The sequence below is a fragment of the Acomys russatus genome, chromosome 8 (assembly GCF_903995435.1).
Source record: "Acomys russatus chromosome 8, mAcoRus1.1, whole genome shotgun sequence".
NCBI classification, from domain to species: Eukaryota; Metazoa; Chordata; class Mammalia; order Rodentia; family Muridae; genus Acomys; species Acomys russatus.
The window spans coordinates 7,476,019-7,501,345 of record NC_067144.1 but is presented as its reverse complement, the minus strand read 5'-3'; the positions used below and the strand labels follow the sequence as shown (position 1 = coordinate 7,501,345).

At 48.2% G+C, this 25,327-nt stretch overlaps 1 protein-coding gene across 3 annotated transcripts in view; it reads left to right on the top strand.

Annotated features, from left to right (window-relative positions):
- Dgkg (diacylglycerol kinase gamma) overlaps window positions 1-25,327 on the top strand; it is a 156,074-nt gene that overhangs the window by 108,304 nt on the left and 22,443 nt on the right. For all 3 annotated transcript variants that reach the window (XM_051150761.1, XM_051150760.1, XM_051150759.1), the window contains one exon: window positions 13,024-13,201. In XM_051150761.1, the coding sequence (XP_051006718.1) occupies window positions 13,024-13,201 (178 nt within the window). The remainder of the gene's footprint in view (window positions 1-13,023; window positions 13,202-25,327) is intronic.

Sequence of the window (25,327 nt, the reverse complement as noted above, 5' to 3'; positions counted from 1 at the left end):
TCAAAAACAGCTGGGTGGTATGGAGCATGGAGCATGTCTGATAGGTTGACCCCAGGAAGTCTCAGAGGACTGAGGCAAGGGTCCAACTGGATTAGAGTCCTGTCTCCAGCAAGTTTCTAGAAGATTCTGTCAGATAACCTCTGCCCCCAGAGAGCTTAACTTTTTGGCTGCCAAAGTCCCTTGGTCAAAGAATAACTCCCCCACTCCCAAGCTATATATCTCTCAAGGTAAGACTGAGCAATGAGAGCCTGGCCGTGGGAAGTGCATTAGCTTCCTTAGCTATCCTAGGATATTGAAAAGAGTCCGCCATCTTTCTTACCACGTTCCCTGACTCAAGCGCTTCGGGGAGGAAGACATATTCTAATCCTTTTGTTCCCACTACAACTGGACTGTCATACAAAGGCTAGAACAAGCAAATGTTTTTGGGGGGGGGGCTGCAGAGGAGACCTTTGTTTTTCTAGGGCCTGTGAGGTTATAGAGGGGAAAGAGTTGACTCTTTAATGAAGAGCAGAGATGCTGTTTACCACAGGCTTGACCTAATGTCCTTATGTACACTACACGCACCTCAATGACTCTTTAATGAAGAGCAGAGATGCTGTTTACCACAGGCTTGACCTAATGTCCTTATGTACACTACACGCACCTCAATGACTCTTTAATGAAGAGCAGAGATGCTGTTTACCACAGGCTTGACCTAATGTCCTTATGTACACTACACGCACCTCAATGACTCTTTAATGAAGAGCAGAGATGCTGTTTACCACAGGCTTGACCTAATGTCCTTATGTACACTACACGCACCTCAATGACTCTTTAATGAAGAGCAGAGATGCTGTTTACCACAGGCTTGACCTAATGTCCTTATGTACACTACACGCACCTCAATGACTCTTTAATGAAGAGCAGAGATGCTGTTTACCACAGGCTTGACCTAATGTCCTTATGTACACTACACGCACCTCAATGACTCTTTAATGAAGAGCAGAGATGCTGTTTACCACAGGCTTGACCTAATGTCCTTATGTACACTACACGCACCTCAATGACTCTTTAATGAAGAGCAGAGATGCTGTTTACCACAGGCTTGACCTAATGTCCTTATGTACACTACACGCACCTCAATGACTCTTTAATGAAGAGCAGAGATGCTGTTTACCACAGGCTTGACCTAATGTCCTTATGTACACTACACGCACCTCAATGACTCTTTAATGAAGAGCAGAGATGCTGTTTACCACAGGCTTGACCTAATGTCCTTATGTACACTACACGCACCTCAATGACTCTTTAATGAAGAGCAGAGATGCTGTTTACCACAGGCTTGACCTAATGTCCTTATGTACACTACACGCACCTCAATGACTCTTTAATGAAGAGCAGAGATGCTGTTTACCACAGGCTTGACCTAATGTCCTTATGTACACTACACGCACCTCAAGGCTCTTAGAGTCATATATCCTAGCACTCCCTTATGAGGTCTTACTTCGTCCCCATCCCAACTCTGTATCCTATGTATTGGCCTCATTGCTTTCATAAAGTCTGTTGAAAATGTATGAACACTCACCATGAACGCACAGTGGCACACGCCTTTAAATCCCAACAGAGGCAGGTGGATCTCTGTGAGTTGGAGGCCAACCTAGCCTACCTAGCAAGTCCCAGGCCACTTAAAGATACACAGTGAGACCCTGTCTCAAAATAAGTAAAATAGATACTCTGAGATCAGATGAATTTCACACACCTAGGTGCCCCACATGTTGTCCCACAATGCCATGGTACCCACAGAGGGACATCTCTGCATCCCACTTCTGCGGACCAACTAATGTGCCTGGCTGCTTAGAAGACAGGCCCATTCTCCTTTGAGGCTTGGCGTGTACACCGTACAGTTAGCTTTCTGAAGCAAGGGCTTTCTTTTCACTTTGCACTCATAAAGCTAGCAAGGAGCCCGAAAGGAAGTAATTCCTCAGTAGTAATTTGTGGGCAGTAAAACTGAACGAAAAGTGTGAAGACCTCGCATTTAGTGTGAGCATTAATAGGCATCCCCAGCGACCACATGAAGTCACACCATTTTGTTGGCAGCCACCTGCTCCATTGGTAACACAGAGAGGAGTAGATGGCAGAATTAACAGCCTGGCACTCAGACCTCCTAGCCCCCAAGAGAGTGGGAAGACGTCCCACACCCAGCTCTGAACTGTCGCCGAGGGTCTGGGCAACTGTAAACCAGGACAGGAAATGCCAACATGTTCCCACCTCTTTCCCACCGAACTGAGTTAAACCAGGGAGTGGGCGGTGCTGGACTGCGAGAATAGAGCAAGTGACTCAGAAGAAAGGGCCTCCATTCTGAGCCCTACCTGTTCCCCTAAGGCTACCAGTCCTGCTCTGCCTAAGGGAGTTGGACCCTCAGAAAATCCCACCCAGCACATAGGCCTCAGCATTCCGGAGGGGCAGCCAAACCTGCTAAACTGCATCCAGAGCAAGAAAGCCCTAAAACCAAAGTTTGCCTAAGCTTGGAGAGGTGGAGCAGTGGAAAGAAAAGGAAACGGCGTTGCCCTCTGTCCAACTCTGAGGCAGCCCGCTACCATGAGCTCTGAGAAGCAGCAGTTTTGTTTTGGAAACTGGCACCCGGCGCAGGCTCTCTCTTGGACATGAACTTGAGCCCCGACTCCCCACCCCCACCCCCAGCTGCAGCACTCTACTTCCAGCCTCTCTGCCAATATCCCCTTCCAGCTGCCCCTGTCAAAGGCACCATTGTACCCTCCTGGCATAGCAACAGAGCAAGGCTAAAGAGGAAGAAAACATATTCTGCCCAGGGGATGTTCTTCAGCAGGTTGTGTGTGCATGGCTTCCATGCCACATTCCTTGAGCCTACACCAAGTCATCGGTACTCCATCATCCCCGTCACAGATGGCAGCGGCTTGCCAGGCTAGCTAGCCCAGCGTAGCTAGCTGTCAGAGAAGGCGGAGCACACAGCTGAGAGGTCAAGGCTCGGCAGAGAGATGTCAGGCCGGACTTCTCCAAAGCAGCACGCAATGGCCTGCCAGAGTAAATTCCCAACTTCATATCTCTGAGCTGGAAGGCATTTTGTTTTAACTGACACACATAACAAAAGCATCACGCTAGCACATTCTGATAAGTGAGGCTCGGACTTCCTCCTGGTTATTGGAAGGGTAGGAGGCCCCCAAGAAGCCTGTCCGTGACTAGATAGCACAGACTTTCTTTATTCAAGATTGATTTATTTATGTGTTTTATGAATATGAGTGCTCTGTCTTCGTGCACACCAAAAGAGGGCATCAGGTCACATTATAGATGGTTGTGAGCCTCCATGTGGTTGCTGGGAATTGAACTCAGGACCCCTGGAAGAGCAGCTAGTGCTCTTAACTGTTGAGCCATCTCTCCAACCCCTAGCACAGAGTTTCAGAACATTTTTTTTTCCCCTGATACCAAACAAGAGTTGTATGTCCTGTTTCTTGCTATTGGTTAGCAGTGGGTACGTTGCTCGGAACAAAAGAAATAGTATCTGTGGAAGCAGGAATGAAGAAGTCCCCATTGAAGCCATACTGCCATCCTTCTCATTCCTCTACATGATTTCCTTTCATGGGGCTAGTGACGTATCTTTCACATAATATCACATTAATTCACAATTATACATTCCCAGTTCCTATATGTCTCCATTTATAGACCGATAACTCTCCTGACTACTCTTTTTTTTTTTTTAATGTGTTTATTTTATGTGCATGAGCTTTTGCCTGCAGGTTTGTATATTTACCATTCCTGGAAGCCAGAAGACGGTAACCGAAGTCACAGACAGTTGTGTGTTGCTGTGTGGCTGCTGGGGACCCAAGCCAGGTCCTCTTTGAGAACATCGAGTGTAACCACAGAGCTCTCTCTCCAGCCCCTCCTGACTACTGTTGTTGGAGAACATTCTGCATGGTGGCTGCAGGTAACAGGGCACAGTGCTGACAGAGCTCTTGCCTGTGTTCCTTGCATTGGTTTGGCTTCTTGACCTTGCTGCTTGTATCTCATAGAGGAGACTCGGAGACTGAGAGAAGCCAAGCACGAGGCAAGTTTGGAGAAGAAAGCCCCGCCTTAGCATCATGGAGTCAGTGTTCCCTCATCTGCATAACAAGCATGTAAACACCGACCCTGCAGTGTCAAGAGGGTTAGGTATAAAGTGTGCCATGAGCCTGCTTCATAAGTTGCTAAAAATGATGTGCATTATTTCATGTGGATGTTGCTGTCTTACTGCCCACAGCAGACAACAGCTCCTAAAATTCTATCAGATAGCCTCTCTGGACACAGATTTAGCTACATGCCAGACCCATTTTTGTATGGAGACAGATAGACTCCCTTCCCAAGACTGTAACGCTGTTTCTTCCCTCCCAGGACATACACAGCAGACGTCAACTCTGAAAGCATTCACTCTTGTTCCCCTTGAGAGAAAACAAATATAGTGATTTCCTTGGCTACTTTTCTTACATTACTTTTCTTAAACTCTCCGAGTCTGGCCATAGCTATCTTTGCAAATTCTCTAATTCTGGCCCTGCAGATATAAAGGTCTGAGCTTCCTTTTGCGGCTCACTGCGCCTAACCAGCAGTGCATAAAGCCAGCCTGCCTGCTGGTGTCTCTCTTCCCAGCTCTCCTCTCTGCTGCTGTCGTTGTGTTCTGCCATTGGCTCTAGTCCGAGTATTTTTTACCTTAGAACATAACAGTTGCTCACCCACTGGGTTTTGTGTTCCTGGAGACCTTGCTGGTAAGCAGTTGGCAGCACCAGCCTCCAGCTCTGACCTGAGAAAGCTCCTGCGGGGTCAGGTCCTTCCCTGTGTCCACTCCATCCCTGGATGGAGCAGAGACGAAGTTCTCACTTACTCTTGATGAATGACTGAGTGCCTCCGTCATCTCAGTCTCATCCATGGGAGCCTCCCGCCCCTCTTCCTGTTCTGGTTTGGGGTGTAGAGTGTGATACTTTTAGCCATGGTCAGAGGTTTACTTCCTGCAGGCTTGGGTTAACATTTGCATCTCCCTCCTGTCCTGGACACTGAGTCTACTTCACTTGGCCATCCCTCTATTCTGCTAGAGAAGTTGGGTAGATTCATCTGGAATAATGGAGATTTTTGTCAGTGTTCTTCATGGAACAGCTTGTTTTCCATTTTAGGAAAATGGGGATTTCTTTACAAGTGTTTTGGCATCGATTCATAGGTAGTTATTGCTAGGGCTTAAGAATAAATAGAGTGACACAGAACAGATATGATAAGGAGAGATTTATTGTAGACGTGTGGGGGAGAGGAAGAAAGAGGGAGGGGCACGTCAGGGAGACAGACAAAATGCAAGGGGGGGGAGGTAAAAAGAAAAGGTGGCAGCCATGGTGAGTGCGATGGCACACGCCTTTAATCCCAGCCCTTGGGAGGCAGGGGCAGGCGGATCAAGATAGCATTTACGTAGGAAAAGAGAAAACCCAGGTTAGCTGTATAACAACACTTCAGCAAAGCACATGGACCCTGAACAAGATTGCCTGCCAGATGCAACTGTTTGGCAAGGTGTGCCCTTTTATAAATACCCATAATAAGATTAAAACAAAGGACGAAAGGGGAGGAGCGTTATCAGAATAACGCGATGCCAGAGTACCCTCGAAAGGAACTTGAGAGGAGCCTAAAGCTGTGAGCCCACAGGAGACCTCAAAGCTCCTCAGGCCTGAACTCCAAGGAGCAGACCCGCCTACTGGTGGGTGGAGCTTCGGTACAAAACAATCGCCTCCATACCGGAGAAAACCTGCCTGCCGGTGGTGTGGAGGATCCAGGTTAGGGATAACGGGCAGTCTAAAAACTGAAACAGGTCGTCAAATAAATAGACTCTCTTCCCCCGGGAGGCCTGCGGAAAAGGGTCGACAGGGGCTGCAATGCAGGAGGCTTCCCCCGCTACCTTTTCAGGTCAGAGAGAAGGGCCTGCTGCAAGGTGCATGATTCTCTGCCTTCCTCCCTTTTAATGCTATCCAACCCCCCTCAGCGAAGACAGAGAGCGGGGAGAGTCCAGGTGCGGCCTAGAAATGCAGAGATCCAAAGTAGCGGGCTTGGGAGGGGTGAACACGGGCGCTTAGCATTTGCTTATAAAGGCTCGTGGCCTCCTAACCTAGTCTCTGGTTCCCTATACAACACCCTCTATCCAAAAGAACCATCCCGGCGCTGGAGAAGCCAGAGCTATAGGGGCTGAGGCCTCTGTGGCTGCAGCTGACAACTGGAGCCTGGATGCGCCCCGCCCCCGGGGCGGGAGCCGGGCAGGCTTTGGTGGCCCCTGTCACACCTGCACAATAGCAGCAGCACCCACGCAGTATGATCTGGGGTGTGTGTGTGTATGTTCGTCCACAAGCGCCAGCTCTGAGCCCCATGCCTGGCTGTAAACGCCTGGGTGGGTGCAGCAAAGGCTGCCAGCCCCAGCTTCTCTAGCTCAGGGTGGCATGCGAAGGCCTCCTCCAGGATCTCTCTGGAGCCACGAAGAAGGGGGGGCCGGATGACGTAATGGAAAACTTGGAAGGATTTAGCTCAGGAACAGGCCCTTGCCAGTGTTCCAGTTAGGCCTACAGTGCTCCATTCCTGGCTCCACTTTCCCAGACTCAGTACAGTAAGCCCTGTGTCTTCAGGGAGTTCCGAAGGAAATAGAGACAGTGGCTAGAAGACAGATGTGCAGAGGGGCACTCAACTGCTCTAGCCAAACTAAGGGAGTGGGATCGTGACCTGGGGTGGGGGGGGGGCGCTAGGGGGGAGGGAATACGCTTCCTGGCACAGGAGATGCGAGATCTCAATTAATGCAGGGGTTAGCCATTGCCTTTACCTTCCACCAGAACTTGGTTATCCCCACCCCCATAAAGCTCAGAAAAGTTAAGGAGCAGTCTCTGAGCCAATATTTAAATCTCTCTGTGTCTGGGCCCAGGGAGTGTTCTTTTCGAGGGCAGATAGAAACTAAAGACACCTCAGGATCCATCCCCCTCTCCTATTTGTCCCACTTTACACTAGCCGGGTGGGGAAATGCGAGAAGAGAAGACAGGGGAGGACTGCTCCTAGGGAGGAATCAACAGTTACTAAGTTACTACCCACAGCTGGTTACGGCTACAAAGGACACTTAAACCTCAGGCAAGGAAGAAAGGTGACTACAGCCCGGTGGTGCTAACCTTTATTCCCAGCACTCGGGAGGCAGAGGCAGGTGGATCACTGTGAGTTCGAGGCCAGCCTGATTTACAAAGACAGTCCAGGACAGCCAAGGCTACACAGAGAACCTTGTCTCAAAAACAAACAAACAAAAACCCAATGACTATGTGGCATACAATTTGTCAGGGAGAGAGCTGGAGGTATATCTCTTTGGTTTTGTGGGTTGTTGTTTTCAGAAACAAATCTGGCCTAGAGACGGGATTCAATAACACTGATGTCTAAGCCTTTTTAAGATAGAACAGCAGTGGGAGATTCAATTATTCAAACAACAGCTGCAAGCTGAATTTTGCTGTAAACCCAGCATCGGCTTTACCGCCTCATCTCTAGAGTGGAATCTGGCATCCAGTGCCTGTGTTGGCAGCCCATCTCTGCATCTGTGCAGTGCCACTGTCTGTGACCTTGAGCCACCACCCTCACCATCCACTGGGATAGCCGTGGGGTCTCCCTCATCACCAGGATCCTAAAGAGAAAATGTAGGCAAAGGCAGCCTGGTGCCCAAGGAAGCCTTGCCAGGGGTAGCTGTGACTGTCATTACTTCTCAGAAGGGAAGAGATATTTCAGTCAACAATGAATAAATTGAGGTGCCATGGAAGTTATCCCAGCCATGAAGGGGAGTAACCATCTGATCTAGCAAGAGATACAAGGAAGCGGACAGTTCTACGCACGGAGTTGAGGAAAGCTTGTTTTGAAGTGAAGAAAGTTTTGGCACAGTGAACCAGAGCCTAAATTCCTAATTCGTGGTAGCATAAGAAGGGTGGACCAGTAAAAAAGCATTCCACGATAAACTCCTAACAGATCATTAGATGCGTTGATAAGGAAAAGGGGGAAAGGAGCTTGTTTCAAGGTCACTGTGACAGCAACAGGGAAGCCAGGATGGGCCCATGTGTTAAGGGGACTGTATACAGAGACACAAAGGCAGCTGCATCCAGGAGCTCCCCCAGACCTATAAGCCTGGCTCTGGGAAGGTCCCAGCTGAGGAGAGCATTAGGTGATGTTTGAGGCAAAACAATTAAAAAAAAAAAAAAAAAAAAAAAAAAAGAACAGAACAAAACATGGAAGTATAGTTCTGTGGGGCTCCGCCGTTCTAGAAGTTTTCTTCTTTTCTGTATTCTTTTTTTTTTTTTTTTTTTGAGACAGGGTTTCTCTGTGTAGCCTTGGCCATCCTGGACTTACTTTGTAGACCAGGCTGGCCTCGAACTCACAGCGATCCGCCAGCCTCTGCCTCCCGAGTGCTGGGATTAAAGGCGTGCGCCACCACGCCCGGCTCTTTTCTGTATTCTTAGTGACCCTCTGCTGGCTAGCTTGTATCAACTTGACCCAAACTTGGAGAGATTGCTTCCATCCGATTGGCCTGCGGGCATGTCCCTGGGGTATGATCTGGACTGGTACTTGATGTAGGATGACCCAGCACTTTATGGGTGGTGCCACCCCTGGGAAGATGGTCCGAGCCCTATAAGAAGGCAGGCTGAGTGATCCAGTAAGCAGTGCCCTCCACGGCCTCTGATTTAAGTTCCTACTTTCAGGTTCCTGACTTGAGTTCCTGCCCTGAATTCATTCCCTCAGTGATGGACTGTGACCTGGGATATGTAATCCAAGTAAACCCTTTACCTCCCCGGCTTGGTTTTGGTCAGTGTTTATCACAGCCACAGAAAAAAAGCAAACTTAGGGCAGGTCCCAAAATCAAAAATGGGGGAACAGATGCTGAGGTCACCGCCGTGTCTAAGGTAGAACAATGGAGAACTTGCTGGCCTTGGAAAATTCACATACATTTGAGTCCCAAGTTGTTGGATATTCTCCAGATGTTTCTCAGAAGTCACGCTGATCAATCTAGAAAACAGGAATTTCTAACCAACGGGAGACAAAGTGGCCCGGGGTTTTGGCACCACTTTTATGTTTAATAATAAGAAAATGATAAGATAATAAGATACCAGACAACAGATATTATGTTATAGAGGAGTTTATTAACTGAGGCGTCTCTTTCAAGTCCCGGGAAACTAGAGTCGATGATCTACTCCCATGCGCATGGGTGACAGAGTTGACTTAAGAGACATTCTTTTGTTTCTTTTCTGATAAGGGTTTGTCAGGGAAGTCATTTAGAAAATTGGATGTGACACTTAGCATAGTGTCTTCAGTTTGGGCGGGAAGAACACGGGACTGAGGTCTGCAGGCCTGCCTCCCTACATGGTACCCCCATTCATAAATCAGATTCCACAAGGAAGTTCCTTTACCTCACCAGGCCTCATTATGAAAGGCTGGGGTGGGGTGTGGGGTGGGGCCATGTTCTCTTAGGTCCATCTCATGCCCAAGCTTTGTGATTTCTGCCTCAAAACACAAATGGGCTGGTCCCAAAAACGCTGCATCAACAAAACAGCTCCATGCTAAAGTTACTGCTGTAGCGCGTGTGACTTGTTAAAGTGATCAAGGAGAGACTTGATTCCTGGTTTTGCCATTATATAACTTAATACCCAAATGATGGACGAACTGGGACAAAGTTCATGAGATAGCAATCTGATTAGACTGGAGGGGTCTTGAACCAGAAGAGATGAATTAGCATAAATGTAAAGCCTGCATCGGAGCTCTATTTCTCAATCCTGCATAAGTTCGGGAGAGGGAATCACATAAGGTGAGGGAGGGTCAGGGTGACTGAGGTGACTCCATGCCAGTGGAAGTGTTAGCGTCATCATTCAGCTTCGAACAAAAGAGCTAAGGAGGCTCTTATAACACACCGACAGTGAGGACAGTGGGAGGTACCTTTTTGGATGCACTAATCGCCACCTGTCCCACCACCGAATCCTGTCAGTGCTGTTGTTTTCGATGTGCCAGGGATGGGACCAATGAGCCAGGTAACCGCTGTGGTGCGCACGAACAGAAAAGTCTGAAGAGGAGAGATCAGAAGCATTGGCTGCACTCAGCCCGGAGGTTGCATAGCCAGATGAGGAGGACGGGGGCAGGTAGGGGGGAGACAGGAAGTCGTTAAGTCTGAGAGATTTACTGCCTGCCTTGGAATCTGTGCGCACACCTGTAGACTTGTGGTGCTGAACAACGCGCCCAGTTTCTTCTGTGCTTCAGTCTCCCAAATGCATGTAGCAGGCAGCCGTCGTCCTAAGTGACAGGAGGGTGTGCCAGTAATCAATGGATTTGTTTGTTTGTTTGTTTGTTTGTTTGTTTTTTCCTTTGAGGGGGTTTTCTGTTGGTGGTGATGGTAGTCATTTTTTGTTGTTTTTTTATTAATTTATTCATATTACATCTCAATGGTTATCCCATCCCTTGTATCCTCTCATTCCTCCCTCCCTCCCATTTTCCCTTTACTCCCCTATGACTGTGACTGAGGGGGACCTCCTCCCCCTGTATATGCTCATAGGGTATCAAGTCTCTTCTTGGTAGCCTGCTATCCTTCCTCTGAGTGCCACCAGGTCTCCCCATCCGGGGGACATGGTCAAATATGGTACATTTACACTATGGAATACTACTCAGCTATTAAAAACAAGGAATTCTCAAAATTTGTGAACAAATGGATTGAACTAGAAATGATCATAATGAGTGAGTTGACCCAGAAGCAGAAAGAGTCTAATGGTATATACTCACTTATATCTGCATACTAGCCCCAGGGGCATGTCCCAGGAAAGCCTTCACTTACCAGGAAACTGGGATAGAGGGTAGGACATCCTATTAGGACTTTGGATGGTAGTTATTTTTTTCCTTGGTTTTTGAGACAGGGTCTAATGCATCGCCCACTGGCCTTGAACTCACTCTACATGTCCTTGAACTTCTGGTCCTCCTGCCTCTACCTCCTGAGCACTGTGCCACCAGCCCGGTGTATGCACAGCTAGGGATGCAGCCCAGGGTTTTGTGTGTGCTAAGTAAGCCATGTTGCCCTGAGCCCCAGCCACAGACCCAAACGTTCCATGGAAATGACAAGCCTCTCTGGGATGAGCTGCCTGGACTGGCTGCATGCAAGGAGGAGAATGAAGTACGCGCCACACAGCAGACATGATATGGACAAGCTTATTGTATGAGCATCAGGAGAGAAGGAAGGGGGCACCCGCCCCCCCCCCCAGAGAGAAGCAGAGAGACAGAGAAAGATGGGGAAATAGAGACAGCAAGAGAGGAAGAAAGGAAGAGGAAGAGGGAGGGAGGTTTGTCCTTTTATATACTCCTGGGCAGGGGCCATGCCTAGTGGCAGGTAGGCAATGGCATCACATGTTGCTATGCAGACTGGGGCAGAGTCCTAACACAAGGCCATTGCTACCTGGCTCCAAGTTGGAGGAAAGGACCAATGGAGGAAGCCTGGAAAGAACCTGTACCCACTGAAAGGAACTTTCGAAGGATCTGATCTCCACAGTGGAGATGTGCATTCTCAGTTACCAGGAAGGCTCACTGAATTCTCGTTCTGCGCTTGGGAAACAGCTCAGAGGGTGACAGCACTGATTAGGAACTTCAGAGAAATCAGGCAGTGAGTCACTGGGAATGGCACCGAGCCCCAACTGTCCCTTCCTCCTCTGATGAAGAAAGTTTGATTTCTTGGTATTTTTTAAGCCGTTTTCTGCTGTTCCTGCATACCACAACCTGGGTGAATAGTAAATAAGAAAAGTTTAGTCTTCACAATTCAAGATCAGAGTCAAGGGAGCCACATGTGGTAGGGCCTCTTGCTCCTGGGCACCCTGTAGTCTGGAGGCAGCACAAGCACAGTGTGGTTTCCTTCCTCTTCTGACATGGCTAATGAGATCATGGGGCTCCATTCTGGAGACCTCATGTAATGCTAATTAGGCGCCACCTTTTAATACTGTGACATCCAGACCATAGCAGTCGATAACCCAGGTGACAGAAGACTGTTACTGTATGCTTTTGGTTGTTTTCCTTTCTTAAAAGAAGAAAGAAAAGAAAAACAAACAAACATGGACTTGATAGTCAAATTCCACAAATGTGGACTTTACCCGTGCATTCTTGGATAATAAAGCACATCTCTTTGGGTCCCATTTGTTTTTCTGTAAAGAAAATAAATTACCAATAATCGCAAGAAAGAAGGCTCAAAGCCAGTGAATTTTTGCTGCGTTGGTAAGCATCATGCCAAAATAGGATAGCTTTACAGCTAGGCAGAGCACACAGACTTAAGCCTTCCAGTCTTTTAAACCTCGAGGGAAGTGGGGGTAGCCAAAACTAGATAAAGAAACTCAGCTATGTCAGCATGCACATGTGCCAGAGAGACACTCAACAGCAGCAATGGGAGACAGGCAAATTGGAAGGCCTCCCAAACCTGAAGTCTTACACTTCTCACCAGGTAGAGAGGAGGATAAAATAGAGGAAGGAATAAGATGACAGTTGTCTGCCATTTGTCGAGAATCAACCTAATATGATTTCTGGACCCAAGGACACTACAGATCTTCACAGTGACTAGGGAGGGTCCAAACTGAGTCTATGAGGATGGGCTGGGGGACAGTTTGGCAACTGCCTTGGTCTACGTTGCATAAGTGTTTCTAGCCCTTTGGAAGTCTTGCACTGTCTTTCTTAGAGCCGACCAGGACTGGATGACTCCATCTCACTACAGTGGTCAAAGCCTTCAGTGTAAGAGGGTGCCATACAATTTCTGACTGACAGTGGTGAGGTGGCTGAGGCCCTGCCACACCCTTTAAGAAGCCCTACCATGAGCTGAGTGTGGTGATGCATGCCTTTAATCCCAGCACCCAAGGAGACAGAGGCAGGTGGATCGTTGGGAGTTCAAGGCCACCCTGGTCTACAAAGTGAGTCCAGGACAGCCAAGGCTACACAGAAAGACCCTGTCTCAAACAAAAAAGAAGCCCTACTGTAATCTGTTTTCTCTCTGCCTTGCAGTGTGACGGAGTTGAGGTGGACCTGAGCAACATCTTCCTGGAAGGCATCGCCGTTCTTAACATTCCCAGCATGTACGGAGGCACCAACCTCTGGGGAGAGACCAAGAAGAGCCGTGCTGTGATCCGGGAAAGTGGGAAGAGCGTCACAGACCCGAAGGAGCTGAAATGCTGTGTCCAAGGTAAGCAAGCATGAGGAGGCTAATTACTGTAGCCACTGCCCCAGTGACAAGAGTGAGCTGGCAAGCCACACGGAGCCCACAGCAGGCTTGATAAGGCCTCACAGCTGCCAAGGACCTGGTGCTCTGGGAACAGGCTGACTCATTGTCCCTGGTGTTACAGAGTTTACAATCTAATTGAGAATGCAAGACTCAGAATAAAGGGAGCCTAAATAACAGTCTGTCGTCATGCCAGGACTTCCTGGGCTTAGATGTCCAAGTCTTGCTCCTGCTCATGGGTACCAATGTCTTCCAACATCTACATCCAATAGTTCTCAACCTCAACCTGCTCTCATCTCCCAGAGCAACATCAGGCCCCACCCATCACTCTCTCCCTCCGGAAACCCTTCGTCCACATGGCTTCTAGAACTCTACTTGCTCCCAGTTTCCTTGGTCACCCCAAATTTCTTTACTCTCTGGCCTCTTGAAGGTTCCTACACAGGATCCTCAGCCCTTCTCTGTTCTCTCTGTCCCCTCCTTGGGTCTTCTCCAGTTGTAAGCCTGTGATACGACCAAACCTGCCTTCCCTTCCTCATCCCGTACCCCAGGCTCATGCATCCAGCAGTCAGTGCCACGTGGCCTCGGTGTAAGTAACAGACCATGCCATCTCAGAGTGTCCAAGGCTGAACTCTTGCTGTCCTTCCCCCAAGCTTCTCCAGCCTTCCCAGAACTCAAGCCCAAACACTAGTCAGCCCCAGTTTCTTTTCGTGTCTTCTTACATTTGGTCCATAAGAAAACCCATTAGTTAACTACTTTTTAATGTAAATTTATTGTTGTTGTTGTTGTTATCGTTATTATTATTATTATTTTCATGTATATGGGTGTTTTCCTGCATAGCAGTCTGTGCACCATTTGTATTCAAATGCCTATAGAGGCCAGTTCCAGATCCTGCTGTGGGGTTGCTAGGAATTCAATCTGGGTCCTTTCGGAAGAGCAGCCAGTGTTCTTAACCGATGAGCCATCTCTCCAGCCCCACTTATCTGCTTCTTAAAAACATTCAGAATTCAACCACTTCTGACCACCTTTATCTAAGTCTCTATCACTTTTCTTCTGAATTACTTACTGAAAATTCTTCTCTCTGGACTTCCTCTTTGGCCTGTGCTGTATATAATGTGCACTCGCCAAGTGTGTAGTGTGTGCCTGTAATGCGCTGGCACTCAAGAGGCGGGAGCAGGAGGTTAGCCTAGGCTACGTGCCTAGAATAACCAACCCTCCAGAAGAGTCTATTCTCACAACTACATAAAGAGCTCTGAGAAGATGTCAGATGATGGTGACAAGGACCAAATCCAGTACTGACTACAAGTAAAAAGCCCAAGGCTTTTTGTGTGATCTGGAGCCTCATGGGGCAGCCTTCAGCCAGCTCCCAGACCTCTTCTTCTGCATGGAACTATCCCCTTCACTCCCTCCACTTCGGCCACTCATGCAGGCTGCTTGCACAAACCAACTAGTTCTTCCCAGAACAGAGGGTCATATGTCTCCAAGGCGCTCTGTTTGTAGAGCACACAGATACAGGAGACATCTTTCTGAGATGCCTTTGTACGACCTTCATCCCAACCCTCTATAGTCAAAGCTCCTGGCTGCTGGTTCTGTTGGTTTGGCCTTCATGGCTTCTCAGTTGCCTGGAGAGTAGAGGTGTGAGAAGGTGGGTGAGTACATCACCGTGGGCACTCTGCCTGCCAGAGAGGACTGGATTCTAGCACGGGTATTGCTACCAACCTGCTTCTTGGCACCTCAGTTTTCTTTGCTGTAAAACCAGCTTTTAGCTGAGTAAATGGGACTGAACAAGATTGTTTCCTAAACCAAACTTCCTTTGTAGGAAAAAAAAAAAAAAAAAAGGGATTGCTGGACATTTTTTGTTTTTTCGAGACAGGGTTTCTCTGTGTAGCCTTGGCTGTCCTAGACTCACTTTGTAGACCAGGCTGGCCTCGAACTCACAGTGATCTGCCTGCCTCTGCCTCCCGAGTGCTGGGATTAAAGGCCCTGCTGCCATGCCCAGCTGGGAGTGGTTATTTGCTTATTCCACATAGATCATCTGTATTCTAGAGAAAGATAATCAAAACCATCATCTCCACACCTCTGTCCTTTTAAAGAGGACTCAGGACTTTTTTGTCCTCGGAAGGCCCCTTTATTTCTTTCACACACTAAACTTTTCAATTTGTATGAATTATTAAACTGAATAATGCATTCCTCTTTCCTTCCTTAGCAGGGGAAGTTGTGGGTGCTAGCGGAGTGAGGTAAATATTGGAGGTTGTTATAAGTTCCTGACACCCCTCCCCACCATGCGCCCACTCAACCCCACTCTCACCTCCCTGGCATCCAGTTCTATCTGACAGACAAGGAACTGGCAGAGAAGAACCCTCTTCTATATCCACTCTGGGGCTTAAGGAAACTCATATTCCTCCTGAGATCATATTCTGCCTTAGGGAATCAATGTCAGCTTGTATCTTTTCCTTAAATGTCTGATCTTACATCTTTGTGTTCTTTAAGCAAGAGTAAACTGTGGGTCCCTCTTAGGCATCCCCACCCCCCCCCCACTTCCTGTCCCCCAAATGCACTTTCGGAGCAAAAGATGAAGTACTTCCTGTCCTTCAGCTGGAGTGTGAAAGGATCAAAGCAGAATCCAGGAAGGGGCCCTGGCTTCTGGGCTAGGCACGGATCTCAACTCTTACTCTTTCTCTTGAGGTAGCCATCCTCCCAGAAAAGTTGAGTTGGCAGGGGGGAAAGCTAAAAAGACACATTCATTCCGTGCCTGCGCTCCAGCTCCACCTCTGCCTCTCACTATGTCCTCTCTCCTTCTTGGCTCGCCATTTTTCTTTACCTGTAAAACAAGCAATGTGGAAATCCTATTTTGAGATTTCTAACAGCTCCAAAAAATGAGAGTCGTAATTTGGTCTATGTAGCCTCCTTGAGCAGAGTCGTATGTTTATCATTTTTTCTTCTGTGTATTTTGTCCTGGGACTTCTGGGCGGTGGGGAGCTACCGGGGTGCGGCTGGGGTGGGGGCGGAGGGTGTTCTCTGTCGGCTCTTCATTTGTTGAGGTTTGTGACCCTCTGGCCTTTCTTTGAGACTAGGGAAGAAAGTCAGGGCAGAGCATAGGAGACCCTCACTATCTGTCCCCATGTATCAGAAAACTAAAAAATAAGAGGCTGGATGATGGGTCAGCAATTAAGAGCACATAGCGATGTTCTTTCAGAGGGCCCTGATTCAATTCCCAGCGCTCAGAGCAGGTGGCTTGTAACTGCCTGTAACTCCAGTCCCCGGAGACCTGACAACTCTAGCCTCGGCAGGCTCCAGCCCTCACCCACACACAGACACACACTTTGAAATAATAAGAAAGCAGGGCGGGGTGGTGCACACCTGTAATCCCATCACTTGGGCGGGGGTGGGGGGTGGGGGTGGATCTCTGTGAGTTTGAGGCTAGCCTGGTCTACAAAGTGAGTCTAGGACAGCCAAGGCTACACAGAGGAAAGCCCTGAAGAAGGAGGAGGAGGAGAAAGAGGAGGAAGAAGAGGAAAATGAAAAGCATTAGATAAATGAGAAACATGTGGCCCTCACATATCTACAGTATTTGTTAACAAGAACAGTAAGAACTAATCTTTCTTTTTTACATTCCATTGTAGCTTGCAAGTAATTCTATGTAAATGAATATAATACTAGCTAACAACTCGCAAGAAGATCCTATCCCTAGCCAACTATCCCTACTTTGTAGTTGGGGCGGGGAAAGGAACTAATCAGTGTATGGCCAGAGGTAGCACTGGAAGCCAGACTTGTATCCATGATTTCAAATCAGCCACCAGAGCATAGCGTCCATCAAGAGAGTGTGCCGAAGAGACTTCTGCACATGTTGTACGAGCCAGGCCTGAGCAACCCGGGTGGCATGTAGGAGTAAGTAGTCCAGTGAGACCATCCAGTCTACTTGTTAACACTGCTCCTCTACATTAATGACTCTCCTCTCTAGCGCCCCCAACAGGGAGCCTGGTTCTGAGTGCCCTGGACACTAAGCTTTGCCCTGAGTCATGGCTGTGTGCCCCCATTGTCTCTTCTCCCTTTGCTCCACCCACCTTTTGTTTGCTTCTCTAGTGGGTGGTGTGAGCCTGGGAGAGTGAGGCCTTAAAAAAAAAAGAGGCCCACTAAAGGCTCATGCAGCAGTCAACTTTATTCAGAGCCTCAGACAGTTTAAACCCTGAGGGTTAAGAAAGGTCACCCGACTAAAGTTCAAGCTTTATACAACCACGGGGACAAGCTGCATGTGTCAAAAAAAAAAAACAAAAAAAAAACATGTTTTTCCATTGCATCACATGAATCACAACAGCTAAAGTAAACTTGTGTCTGCTACACCTGGGAAGAGGAGGAAAACACATTCCAGGAAAACACTTCTGTGTTTTTGAAGAATCTGAGGTCACAAGCCTCTTGTTTTCTTGGAGTTTTCTCACAAGCACTCAGAATTCTCAAACAAGCCCCATTCTTGGACCATGTTCTGACAACCCGTGTGTCCTTTTCACAGCCTACTACCCAGAAGGGCCTAGAGTGTTCGATAGAAACTTTCTGTGACAAGAGAGATGAAGGGATCTTGCCTTCAGTCAGCACAGTGGATAACAGACTCTACAAAAGGACTGGAACAGGCACTAGGTGCCTGAATATATGGGAATATGGGACCCATTAAACATTCATTTGAGGCCGAGTATGGTGGCACACACCTTTAATCCCAGCACTTTGGGAGGCAGAGGCAGGCAGATCTCTATGAGTTCCAGGCCAGCCTGGTCTACAAAGTGAGTCCAGGACTACGTACAGAGAACCACTGCCTCGGGGGGGGGGGGGGGGGGGGGGGGACGGACACACACACACAAAACAAACCATTCATTTGACAAGTGAGAGGTGCTGTCTGTCTGTACAGAAGTCATTCCAGTGCAGCTCAGAGGACTTGCAACTGAGAGTGTGTGTGGAGGGGGTGGGTGCAGCACTGAAGGAGAATTCAAAACAACAACAAAAAACAAAACTCAAGTCTCATCACCACCCTCCATGTGATGTCACCACCCCCCTTGTGACCTTAACAACCCTCTCCAAGCCTCCATTTCAGCACTTCGCCAAACAGAACAGTGACAAGCTCCCTCCCTCAGGACTGTAGGGCACAGAGCAGCACCTAGAACTCCATAGGGTCTGGTTCAACAGTCGTCATGATCACCGCTTGGTGTTAAGTGACCTGAAAGGGCCAATTTAGAATCTCTTGATTTCTCCAGAACTTTGGCGTAGATTTCCTTTACACCACCATGGCTCTATCAGTCAGTGTTTCTTGGGTTATTGTTAGGACTGTGCTCCAAGTGTGTCTGCCTGTTGCTGGAGGGCATAGGAGGATACCTGAGCAGACTGCCATCCATAGGAGCAGGGGGAAGGACAGGGTCTGGTAGGCAAGTGAAGCAGAAATCTGGGTGAGTGAGTGAGTGAGGTTGGAAAGCAGAGTCCTTGGAGTTCTGCCATCTTCTCTGGCACCACCCCAAGATATAAATGAGAGACTTCCTATGCACTTTCTCCAACCCTCAGTCCAGTCCTCTGGTTGGAGCCAATAGTGCACTGGGGGTACATTACCCCTACATGTGGTTTCTCTATCAGTCCCACTTGAACCACAAATAGAATGTTCTAGAAAGTTCTAAACCAAAATCTCTCCAGACTCTCACCAGATAATAATTTCTGCTATTCTTGGTAAGCAGAACAAGGGTTAGACATTTCTGGTAGAGAGTTTACTAGGAGTTGTTCTGCCAGCATTACAGATGGACTTTCTGTCAGATCACCCAGCATACCTATAAATGTACCTACCATGCAGCAGGCACTGGGACATGATGGGAAGTAATGACTTCCTCAGGCATGAGGAGACCAGCCCAGCATGACTACAATAAGATAACCCCACAAAGAGCCAAAAGAACTGTGCCAGGAAGAGCCCATGGCTCCAAGTCTGCATGAGACCAGCCAGCCAGAGTCACATATATCCAGTGTAACATGTGGCCTTGTTAACCTGGTACTCAAGCCCGATGACATAAGCACTCTCCAAGCCCCGCCCACACATTATCCCTGCTCTCCCAGATTCAGGGGCTTGCTCTAGAAAAAGGAAGTGCAACACCCCCACCCCACCCCTGCCGTGCATGATCCCAAGGCCCCTCTTCCCAACTTGACTCCACTACTCTGCTCACTTATGCATGGTGCTTTTGTGGGTTCTTACTGATTGTATGAAATGTACCCTGAATTCTAAAGCCATGACACAGATACCATCCAGCCATCTTAAAGGCTCGTACCCCCAAGTAGGAAACCAGAGCTCAGTTGAGACTCAGAAATAATGGTGATCATAGGCTTATAGTTTCTTGTGGCTTTTTTCCAGTTTTATATAAAGTCACTAAGAGAGTAGGGCCTGATAGGTTCAGAGCTGGCCAAGGCTTTTCCTAAAAATTGTACGTCAAACAAAAACATATTACTTTCTGTTTCTGTGATAAAAACTAACTAACTTAGAGGAGGAAAGAGTTTACTTGACTGACAAGTCACAATCCATCATCAACTGAAGCCAAGGCAGGAACCTAGAGACAGGAGCCAAAGCAAACCCACAGAAGAAAGCTGCTTGCTGCCTTGTTCCCCAGGTCTTGTCCAGCTTGCTTTATTGTAAAACCCAGGACCACCTGCCCGGGCTGCCTTCCACATCAATCACTAATCAAGACAATGCCCAGCAGGCAAGCCAATGGGCTAGTCAGATGGAGGAAATTCCTCAGCTGAGACCCTCTCTTCCCAGGTAACTCTGGTTTGTGTCTAGTTGACAAAAACTAACCAGTGTAAAATCTCCCTCCTATGGGTTGGCATGTAAAGAGGCCTGTGAACTCTGAAGAGCCTCGGGAATTCTAGGTGTGTACACTGAGACTCTCCTTGGCACTGGAAAATTACCATGGCAACATGTGTCATCTTGTTAAACGTTTGCAGGCCTACATAAAGACTTTACTTTGCTGTGCACAGGAAATCACAGCTCTGCCAGTCAGTCTTTCAGCGGCCCACGCTGGCATCAACAAGCCCCAAACTAGTCATTATCTTTGCCTTCTATCCATCTCTTTCTCCTCTCCTAAAGCCCACTGCCTCCCCACAAACACACGGTTCCTGCCTGGTTAGGGGCTCACCTGTTGTCCTAACCAGATACCCCGAGTCCTGCGTTCCTCCCCTCAGAGCTACCTGGTAGAGCTCTCCTGTGATTTCTTCTTTACTGGGCAGCTCCCTCTCCAGGCTGGGAGCTCCCAGGGGGCAGGCACTCCAGATGTCCCAGTCTCTGAGGCCTCAGGTGGGCTTCTGAGTACTGCTTGGCCAAACTGCACCCAGAGCTGAGCCACACAGAATGGTGAGCAAGGGCCCTGCCTTGAAGTGGGTCTATTAGGAAAAAGGAATTTCTGTGAATGGTGCTGGCAGGCAAGGTCCCAGGGCTTCTCTACCAGTGATAGCTTGTGTGGCAGCTTGGGAAAGCCCTCCTCTGATCTTCCCACTCCCTCTAAGTCCCTCTCTATCCTCAGCTAACTCTGTGAGACAGGAACTGTGGTCTGTGGAAACTCACAGTGACTAGCAGGAGTTGCCTTTCTGGATTCTACAAGTAAGGCTGGGTGGGGTTTTTTTTTGTTTTGTTGTTTTGGTTTGGTTTGGTTTGGTTTGGCTGCAACAACATGGCTCTTAGATGCCTGCTACAGAAGAAATGGACTTTCCTAGGCAGTATTGGAAGTCTGGGATCATAGGTCTCTTCAGATTTTAATGATCACTTTGTCCTCTAGATGAGGGGGAAAAGCAGCAAGGTGAAGTGGCTTGCCCTTGGTCAAACTTGGATTGAAGTGTAGGTCTTTTAGCCCACAGAGAACAATCTTCTCTCCTCCTCCATCTCCTAGGGGGCAGAAAAAAAATTTTTTTCTATAATAAGGCATGTAAGTAGGACTTTGTAGACCAGAGTCTCCAATGTGACTTCCCAATTCGGTTCACTTAGCACGAAAGCAGCCCTAGAGAATAATTAAACGAGCGTGTCGGTCTGTGTCCCAATAAAACTTTATCAACAAGAACACATAACAGGCTGTGTACGGCCCTCGTGTCATGACCAGCTCGTCTGTGCTCTAGAAACTCAAGTGGCCCATGACCCAAGAAGATGGGCATCACTTGAGTGCAGTGCAGACTCTTAGGACCCACACACACATGCTGGAACAGAATCTGTGTTCCCGCAGCCTCCCCAGTGATGTATGAGACGGTCTCTGCTAGTTGGCTTGGTTACTGCCTCTCTCTCCCGATGAACGTCTTGATCACGTTTCATATACTAGAAAAGTGAGGTGTGAGGAGGCTAAACAACCTGTCCCGGGTCAGATGGTGGCCCTGGACCAAGAGTCCCCATTCTGGCATTCCTAACGTGAAGTTCTTTGAACACAATTCCAAATAACCTACCGTGGCTCATCCCCGCCGCTTTGGGCTGGCCACTGAGCTAATCAATTTGACTTGAACTCCAAAGGAAGCAATTGGTCGGTCCTTTCTTGGCTGACTTTGGAGCAGACAGGACTCCAGCTGGCTCGCCTCCTCCTCCCCACCCCCACCTCCTGAGACCTAGCAGGGGCTGGTGAGATGGAAACGCGCCTGGGAGGCCGCTGCTCACCATCTGCAGAGGGAAACCTGCTCTCTCACAGGGTCAACGCCATCTTAAGCCCCGCCTCCTCCGGAGGTCTGCAGACAAAAGCGGAAAGCTAAGCTAGGCAAACTTTGCTTTGAGCACGCGCAAGGAAGAGCTAGTCCAGGCTCTCTGACAGGACTAAACACCTTGTTGTTTTGTTTCAACTGCTGTTATTCTATTGTTTGCACCGTTTTGGTTTCCAAAACCCGTCTCTGTGCTCTGCAGCAGCTTTTAAGCCAGTCAGTACTGGGCACTTCCTGAGATCCACCCCCACAGCAAAGCACTCTGCTGGCCACGTGCCCAGACACTGTTGTTGAGGATTCTTGGCCAGTTTCTATTTTGTGCAAGGAGTGTGTATGTCGTAGTCAGTTGGGGCGGCTGGAATAGAAGTCCATAGGCTGAGTGGATTAAACAGCAGAAATGTATTTCTCATACTTCTAGAGACTGAGTGCCTGCTATCAATTTGAGAGTTGGGACTCAACATACGAGTTGGGGGTAGGGGCAGACACAGACATTTAATCCATGCCAGTATTAGACCTTCTTCTTGTTTTGTTTTTGTTAGTCTGTTTGTTTTTGTAGTCTCACCTGGTAGCCCAGGGTCCTCTAAATGCTAGGACTGTCGTGCACTCTCAGCCTTCAGTGTTGATGCTTAATCAACTAACAAACAATGTTGTCCTGTCATCAAGTGAATACCTATTTAGGAGATAAGAGAACTGTGTATTCCACTATTAAATTTTATGTCTAAGGAAGCTGAAACCAGGTGAGGTGAAAAAAAAAAAAAAAAAAAAAAACGAGGCTGAAGTCAGGTCAACAATGAATAATCAACCTGGACTCACGCTTGCCTTCAAGTATGTCATGTAGTCCAGTTACTGCAGAGGCTGCAATAAAAAAGAAAAAGAAAAAAGAAAAAAAAAAGACAGTGTGGTCGGTCCAGCTCTCAATCCACAATGCCACCAGCATGGTGTTTTGCCATAGGATGGGTCAAGAGGTACCTAGCAACCAGCGTCAGTTCTAGCATAACAGCAAGGCACTATGGAGTAACAGAGTCAGTGGGTACCACAGACGGTGGGACACAGGAAAGAGAAAGTTTCTCCTGCAGAGGCTGACCCAGTGCTGACTCAGCACCATGTCATGCATCTGGCAGGTGCTCAGGAAATAGCCGATGACCGAACGAATGGGTGAATGAACAAGATAGAACATATGTGTGCTGGTCCTCGACGCTGGCAGGGATTGGAAGAGACAGAGAATGGGAGAAAGAGACTGTGAGCTAAGGCACAGTGTGGGTTTGCATGTGGCTGCAGAGTAGCAATGAGCAGGCGACAAGGGATGCTACCACACAGGTAGGTCCTCCCCACAGACTACCCTATCTCCCTGCTGTTTCCATGCACAAGCTCAGCCTTCGCCTGCCTGCCTCCTCCCCATCCTAGCCTCTTCCCCGGCAGAGGCCTCCATTGGCAAAATGGACACTGTAAGCAGAGACCTGTGCTTTTCCCAGAACGCTGCCAGCTCAGATTTCTTCCCGTGTCCAGGTCAACTCACCCAACATTTGTTAAGCATCTAGTTATATTTAGCACCATATGCTAAAAATATTTCACATTCGTCATCTCATTTTAGCTCCCTATAATGCTCCTGCCTTGGTCCGTTTTCTTCAGCTATGACACCAGGCCACAGAGCACAGCTCAGGAAGTTGGGGTAACCAAGATGGAAGGACGGCTGCTTCCCGCACGGCCTCACCTTTGCGGCTTGGTGGTGTCAGACCTCTGCAGATTTTTCCAAAACTTTCTTTCATCCTGAGAAAACCCCCCTCCCCTGCTCTCCCACACTTCTGCTGATACCCGAAATCCTCTCCTACTGCACCCAGCCCTCTGCACTGAGGTTTAGAAGCCCACCTTCCCCTGTGCAGCACTTCTGTCAAAGCCCTTCCTAAGCCCCAAAGATACAGCCACAGAATAAAAGGAGCCATTTTCTCACTCTGCTCCTCACACAAGCAAGCCTGCAAGACCCAGAAGCAGCCACATGCATCTCTGTTTCTATGATTTCTTTTGCCTCACCAATGCTCACACTAGATGATCTGTCTTCTGCATAGTGTGGACAGGCCAAAGCCCAGGCCTATATGCTTTTTTACCAGCCAAGAAACTTGGCAGGAGAGCTCAAACATGCTTAAGGATGGGGTGCATCATCCTAACTGAGGGAAACTGAGGCCCTGATTCCAGACATGTTTTGCATAAAGTCATGCTACTAGATAGAGCCCAAACAGAACAGCATTCCATCTGCCACCTGTCAGGCTAGCACCTTCTCTCCCGACAGCTTGCCATTTTTTTTTTTTTTTTTTTTTTTTTTTTTCTTCTCAGAGCCTAGCTTGTTTTTCCTACCCCTTTCTTGCCTCAGCCAGGGTCAAAAGTGATTTGTTTCCTTCAGGACACTTCGTGCGTTGATGGAGCTTGACAAGTGTGAGAGCAGAAATCTAAGAACCATTGTGATTCTAAGATCCTAAGAACCATTAGGATACCTGAGGGTCTGTTTTAGTTCCTTTTTAACATAAAGAAAACAGACATGGGAATGCATCTCTTACCAAGAGCTGAGCAAATCCTTTCTAAGGAAACATAAAATCAAAGTGACAGCAACTGCTTCCTGAGGGCTTCCTTCCAACAAGATGGGGTGCATACAGAGCACTCCACTGCCCTGCCAGGACGATGTCACGTCTACCTTCTGGAGGGTGCACTCACAGTCCCCAAGGAGAAGTGAGCGACTTAGTGACAGGACTCAAGCCCAAGCATGTGGCACTCTTGCTTTGCTGTGTGGGGCTGTGAGGGTTTCTATGCACAGCAGTGTTACTTGCAGAAGACCAGGACAGATCTCTGTGGCTTTTTCCAGGTTGAGCCCCAGCCTCTGCCAGGAGCTTTGCCGCAACTATATGCACTCCAGTTGGGGCTTAGGTCAGCACATACAGACCATCTCCATGGAGATACGGAAGCAAGTGAGGAGGCCAAGGCAACACTTGCCTCAGCCTTGGTGGTCAAGTCTTTAGAAAGGCCTGCCGGCTGGCTTCCTCTGACCTAGGCCCGCTGCCAAGCACAGCTGCTAGCCTATGCATTTTCTTTTTGCAGAGGTAAGAAGGTCCCTTGTATCTATAGCCCCATTGGCCTCTCTGGAGAACCATGACTAGGGGCATTGCTGTTTGCAGAATACCTTCATGTTCACTCAAACACATCAAGGCGCATTTTATTACTATCCTTCCCTCAGGCTGAACTTAGATTCCTAAGTTGAAGCCCTAAACTGTGCTACCCATGAATGCAATTAAATTTGATACAGGCTCTTTTTTGTAAAGTTGGTATATAAGTTAATAGGTTTTATTTTCTATCTCTCCCGTCTCCCTGTCCCTTTTTGCATGCTGGTCCCTAAATAGTCATATGTAGTCATTACTCTCTTTTCCTTCC